The following is a 6376-nucleotide window of genomic DNA, read 5'->3' as shown; positions in this document are numbered from 1 at the left end:
CATGAGGTATTATGACCCCTATTGAAAATGTCTTTAAAGACTTATAAAAAATTTCAATTTAAAATTCTCAAGTAATTTTTATATTATTGTCTACACATCATCCAACAGCTTTAATACTAGTAGTGGACCCAAATATGTAAAGCATTTTACCCATAAATGGGAAACAGTCTGTGCTGTAGAAATCAAGGCTTGTAAAACGTAATGAACTAAGAAAGAAAAAAACTAAGTTAGCAAAGAAATTTTAATTAAGGGGCACATTTTTTTCAGGAGCAACACGTGAAAGAAAACTATCCAAGCTAAACAGGACCCACAAGGACTGTATGGGAGCTCAGTGGTAGAACACCAGCTCGTGCTTCCATCCCAACAGCTGTTCTTGGGAAGGAAATACTGGAAGGAGCAGGATTACTGCAGGGTATACTCTCTGATAGCTCTGTACCACGGGTCTGCCCGTACTGCGTGGATGCGACAGCCGCGGGTGAGACCTGCGGGGCTGAGTGCGGGCTGCAGGCGCCCCCGAGCACAGAGCGGACCCCGGGCCGGGACACCGGGTGGGACCGAGGATGGACACCGCAGCTGCCCCGCGGAGAGCAGGGCTCCCAGAACCTTGGGGAAAAGCCCCGCTGCATTGAAACTGCCGCTGCTCCCGCTCGGGCAGCATCTCTGCACCTCGTGCAGCCCTGCGGGGCGGCAGCGGACAGGCAGGGGCCGGGACAGCGGCGGGAGGGCTCGGCCACTGCCCCGCTCCGCTCCGGGGCTGGGGGCTGCTCATCCATCCATCCATCCATCCATCCATCCATCCATCCATCCATCCATCCATCATCCATCCATCATCCATCCATCCATCCATCCATCCATCCATCCATCCATCCATCCATCCATCCATCCATCCATCCATCCATCCATCCATCCATCCATCCATCCATCCACAGCAGCTCCGCCGAACTCACAGTCAGAATACGAAATTCTTTAGTGGAACCTCGCGCTGCTGGTTCCGTAGGGAACTATCCCGGGGACTCGGCGGAGCCCGTTCCCTCGCGCCCGGATAGCCCCGAACCTAAGGCGGCGAGCAAGGGCGCTCGGTGCCGCCAGCGGCCGCTCTCCAGGCAGCGCTTCGGTGCTCCCGGCTTCTCCTGCCGAACCGAGCGCGTTCCCGGCTCCCACCGCCGAACCGAGCGCGTTCCCGGCGCCGCCGCCCGGGGGCGCTGCGGGTGGGGCTCGGGTGGCGCCGCGGGCCCGGGCGGGGGCGGAGCGAAGCGAGTCCCCGCCCATTACTATCAGGCACAGCCAATAGGAAGGCGTGGCGGAGAAGAGGGCGGGGCGTCGCAGTCCCGTCCGCTCCCGGCGCCGGCCGTATTTACGGGGCGGGCGGCGGCGCCGCCGTGTCAGTGAGGCAGCTCCCGCCGGGCACCGTGACCGTGCCGCCGCCGGTGCTGTTCCTGAGGCTGCGGCGGAGCAGTGAGGGAAAGGCAGAGAGACGCGGCCGTGCCCTCGGCCCGCCGCCGCAGCGGTGGCCGCACCACGGCTCTGCCCGCAGGAGAGCAGCTCTTGGGCGCTCCGGCGGGGAAGGGCTGTGGCGAGCGGCGCCGGGTAAATGGATCGCCATTCCAGCTACATCTTCATCTGGCTGCAACTGGAGCTGTGCGCCATGGCCGTCCTGCTCACCAAAGGTGAGGGGCCGCGGCGGGGCAGCCGGGTTGCCTGCGGGGGCCGTGCCGGGGGAGCGGGGTGCCCGGGCCGCCCCCGAGCGCAGCCGGGCCCGGCGCTGTCTCGGGACCCCGCGCCGAGCGGTGCTGGCGGCGGAGCCGCCGGGTCTGTGACTCCCGCCCCTCCGTCCCTCCCCTCCCACCTGGCCGCCGGTGCCGGGCAGTCACGGCCCCGCGAGGGTCCTGACCCTGTCCTGCCCGCTGGGAGCAGGGACCGCGATCTGGGCTGCGGCCCGTGGGGGCTCTGGAGGCTGTGGTCTATGGGCTCTCGGCTCTGTAAGGGCTCTGGGGGTCGCGGTCTATGGGCTCTCGGCTCTGTAAGGGCTCTGGGGGTCGCGGTCTATGGGCTCTCGGCTCTGTAAGGGCTCTGGGGGTCGCGGTCTATGGGCTCTCGGCTCTGTAAGGGCTCTGGGGGACGCGGTCTGGCCGCCCGGGGAGCGCCCTCCGGGGCAGAGGCGACCCGCTGGCTGCCGGTAATCGTCGTGCTCCGGGCAGGAGGGTAAAAGATAAGTTAGCGTGGTGGTGATGTGCGACGGTATTTATTTATTTTGGAAGGAAGGCTGTAATTAACCCTAAATAACAGGCTTACAGCGTGCAGGGGGGAGCCTGCTGGCCCCATCAAAGCGGGCAGAACAGGGAGTGACTGAGTGATGTGAAGTCGCAGATACTGAAACTATGTGCCTGATAATGATATAATTAGGGGATCACAGACTTCTGGCTGCTGTTGACTTCAAAAGCTTTAAGAGAAGCCTGCAGTCTCTCCTGTAGCCATCTTGACTAAAAGCAGACATTTTTCTTTAATAGCTACATACAGTAACAAGAAAGAGGAGGGAACAGAAGGGCATTGTTCACTGTTTCAAAATACTAAATACCCTTTCTGGCCTTTTGCATAGCACAGGAAGAAACTTTATGAATTGACAGAAATACAGTAATACAAAGTCCATTCTGTTTCGCTAAAAACGTGGCTTTAATTAAAAAGCAGTTGGATTAACCTGATGACTAGCCTGTCAGATTTTGTTTGTAAGATTGTCTTAGGGCAATAAAATGTAGATATTTTAATGTGATTGTATAAACAGTTAAAATGAAAGTATGTATATTGTTTCACTTTATTCCCATATTGTGCTGAGACTCATGAAAGAACTGTCAGCTCTGGATGTTTGCATCTTATTTACCTGTGCAAAAATTATGAAAACTATTTTTTTCACAGTGGTGGGGGGGAGACTTCATATAGAATTCTTAGGAAATGATTGAGTCTTTTTTTTCTGTAACATGCTGGATGACAGTGAGTGTGAATTCATGAAAAATTAGGTTACTTGGTCGGAAAGCCCAAGGGAATTGGACTGGAGACAGTGAGACACTCCATCATTTGGCTTCTATTAAGCAGAGTTATTAAAGAGCAGCGGGAACTTCAAGACCTGGAGCCTGCAGTAGCATTTTGGGGAAAGTATTAAGGTAGCCTGATGAGGGGAAGCTAAATTGTTTGGAATGATTTTTAACATCTTGCAGGACAGTTTTTTTTTTTTTCAGATATAGGTGATAGGTAACATCAGAGGAAGGGGTGGCAGCAGGGGAGCCTGTAGATTGATTTTTTTGAAGTGCAGACTGTAGAAGAAAGACATCTGACTATTCAGTGCACTTTGAAAGCCTTGGTGCTGCTATGGTGGCAAGTACAGTAGGCACACCAGAAGTAGTTTTAAGTCCTTTTTTCCAAGCATGTCTCCAAAATCTGGCTTCCTCTTAAACCTTGGCTCGATGGCACATTGAATTATGTTTGAGTTGCAACTTGCCTAGAAAGAGTAAGTTTTCACTACAGCACAGGACATGTTTAATTCATACCAGAGCAGTTTGGAGAGCACAAAATGAAGAATTTTATGAAGGGAACTTTTTTATCGCTTCCTTCAGAAATTTTTGAGGTTTCCTGAGATTTTTCATAGAGCTGGTAGAGGATTTTCAATCTTAAGTGTTTCCTTCTTTCTCTACTGCATGTTTGATTGCATGTGAAACTGGGGAAAGACAAGGGAGAGCTTTTAGCCTGGCAGTTGCACTCCATTAAAAAACTTTAGATTTGAGTCATTGTCTCTGGTGAACAGAGTAATTATTAACTGGATTTTTTTTATTTTATAATACTGACAAAAAAGTATTTTTGCATGAACAACTAGTTAAAGATTTTCTCTTTCTGAAGAAATTGCAAATAGTTGCTCAGTTTCACACAGTAAAACCTTCCTGACTTAGATGGTAATGGTTCTAGCTAATAGCTTTATAAGGTGTTAGTTAAACCTTTTACATCTTGGCACAGTATTGAGAGGTAATAAACAATTCAGCAGTTCAGATTTTATTTTTCTTTCATTTGTCACATAAATATTTAAACCTGGTATTTTTGTTGTGCGCTTATGCCCAGTTAAAAGAAACGTTACTTCTATAAAATAGAATGTTGTTCCTGGGGTAATGGTTAAAACATAGATATGACTTTATTCTAGGACTGAAAGTGTGTGTTGCCTTTAGAACTGGTATTTCACTTTAAACATGGTTAAATGCAACTGCTGACAGCGAGTGGAAGTGGCTATAAAATGGTCTTGTTAGTTATTTACCTCGGGGAAAAAAAAAGCCACTGTGACCTTCCTCCCCCAGTCCCTGTTTTAGTGAAATGCTCTTGCTTTAATTCAAAGGACTGTAGTAGTAGCCATTAAAGCAAGTGCCCCAAGGCGTTTACAGGGATTAAGGTTACAAAGAGGTAGTCCTGTACAGTGATGGGAGGGAAACAACCTCAGCTCTTTGTGGGTCTACAGCCTGCAGAAGTACCTCAAAACCGGCACTGAGTTTGGTGGGTGATGTGTGTGGCTGTTAAGGTTATATGGTGATATATCCTTAGAGGACCAAATTCTTACCTTTCTTGCATGTTTTTGTGGGTTTTTTTTAGGTGAAATCAGATGCTACTGTGATGCTGCACACTGTGTTGCAACTGGCTACATGTGCAAATCTGAGCTTAGTGCCTGCTTCTCCCGACTGCTTGATCCTCAGAATACACATTCCCCACTTACTCATGGCTGCTTGGACTCTATTGCAAGAACAGCTGAGATCTGCCAAGCCAAACAAGCACAAAACCACTCTGGCATCACCACCATGTCCACATTGGAATGCTGTCATGAAGATATGTGCAATTACAGAGGACTACATGATGTTTTGTCTCCTTCCAGGGGAGATGCTTCAGGTAGGACAATAAAGCTTCAGTGAAACCCCTCATCAGGCCAGCAGCAGTCAAAAGCTTGTGCATCTGCTGTTATTGATTTAGTTGTTAATGTAAGTAGAGACACCAGAGGGAGAAGTGGGTGGCTGGATGCAGGGGAACATCTCAGCCAATTAGTTTTTTTGTCTGTATTAATATTGGAAGTTTCTCTTGCCATCTTGATGTGCCTTCTAAGAATCCGTGGCAGTGGTGTTCCTAGTTAAACTGGCTGTTGGCGTAGGAAATCCCATCTTATAAGCAGACTTAGAAACCAATTTTTTTCTTTACAGGGGTATTTTCTGTAAATGCTGCAGAGTGTAGCAGTTGATCCTTAAACTTGTCAGTGTGGGGTTTAAGGGAGGTGCACTGTAAATCAGTGTGTATATAAATCCTGAAATAATCTTTACATCTTTCCCCTTTGCAGGACAAGGGAGCAGATATCAACATGACAGCAGCAGGAATCTCATCACCAAGGTGCAAGAATTGACTTCTTCAAAAGAGTTATGGTTCAGGGCAGCTGTAATTGCTGTTCCAATAGCTGGTGGGCTAATCTTGGTGCTTCTTATCATGCTGGCCTTGAGGATGCTCAGGAGTGAAAACAAGAGACTGCAGGATCAGCGGCAGCAAATGCTCTCTCGTTTGCACTACAGTTTTCATGGACATCATTCGAAAAAAGGGCAGGTGGCGAAATTGGACTTGGAATGCATGGTGCCTGTGACTGGTCACGAGAACTGCTGCATGACCTGTGATAAAATGAGACATTCAGACCTCAGCAATGATAAAATTCTTTCACTAGTCCTCTGGGGAATGTACAGCGGACATGGGAAGCTGGAATTTGTATGACCAATTATTTTTTAATCTGAGCTAGACTTACTCTCTGAACTCTTGAAGGCCTTTGGGTTCTGCTGGACAGGAGCACTTTATCTTAAAAGAAAAACTCTTATAAATCATCTTTGAGAAACAAAGGACCTCTGCAAACAGAATCTTGGATATTTCTTCTGAAGGATTCCAAAAGTTGTCTTATTTGCACAGAGTAAAATACACTCAAATGTATTGTTTGCTTCAGAGTTGTGAAAGCAAAAGTTAGAAGTTGTAAACACTGTCACCAGGGTTATCTGAACTGTAGGGAGCTGAGAACTGAGTTATTATAATAAACTGTATGCAAGCTCCTATGTTTCCTGACTTATTGTAAAGATTTTTTAAAATATATATATTTTCTCTGAAACTTGCTTGTGACTTCTGTTTTGGAAAATGAATTTTCCTGTGGGTGATAGTGGAAAACAAATCAAGGTGTGTATGGTAATGCCATGCATAACAATTAGATTCTGAAAGCAGATTCTTCCTACTCTGCAAAGGAATTTAGGTAGTTATTTGAGAATAAAGGGTGGAAGCTTTGTTTTGTACTTCAAGTAGCGGTGAACCCGTGTTCAACTTTTTCTTTCTCTGTTAA

At 48.1% G+C, this 6376-nt stretch overlaps 1 protein-coding gene across 1 annotated transcript; it reads left to right on the top strand.

The window, feature by feature from the left end:
* The first annotated feature begins 1564 nt into the window (after window positions 1-1564).
* On the top strand, window positions 1565-6164 carry BAMBI (BMP and activin membrane bound inhibitor). The gene is made up of 3 exons (XM_079299741.1): window positions 1565-1667; window positions 4621-4911; window positions 5351-6164. Exons 1-3 carry the CDS (start codon window positions 1592-1594, stop codon window positions 5767-5769), a joined length of 786 nt encoding a protein of 261 aa, XP_079155867.1. The 5' UTR covers window positions 1565-1591; the 3' UTR covers window positions 5770-6164.
* The last annotated feature ends 212 nt before the right edge of the window (window positions 6165-6376 follow it).

The sequence above is a fragment of the Erithacus rubecula genome (assembly GCF_903797595.1).
Source record: "Erithacus rubecula genome assembly, chromosome: 3".
In the NCBI taxonomy this organism is placed as follows: Eukaryota; Metazoa; Chordata; class Aves; order Passeriformes; family Muscicapidae; genus Erithacus; species Erithacus rubecula.
This window is presented reverse-complemented; position numbering and strand designations above follow the sequence as displayed.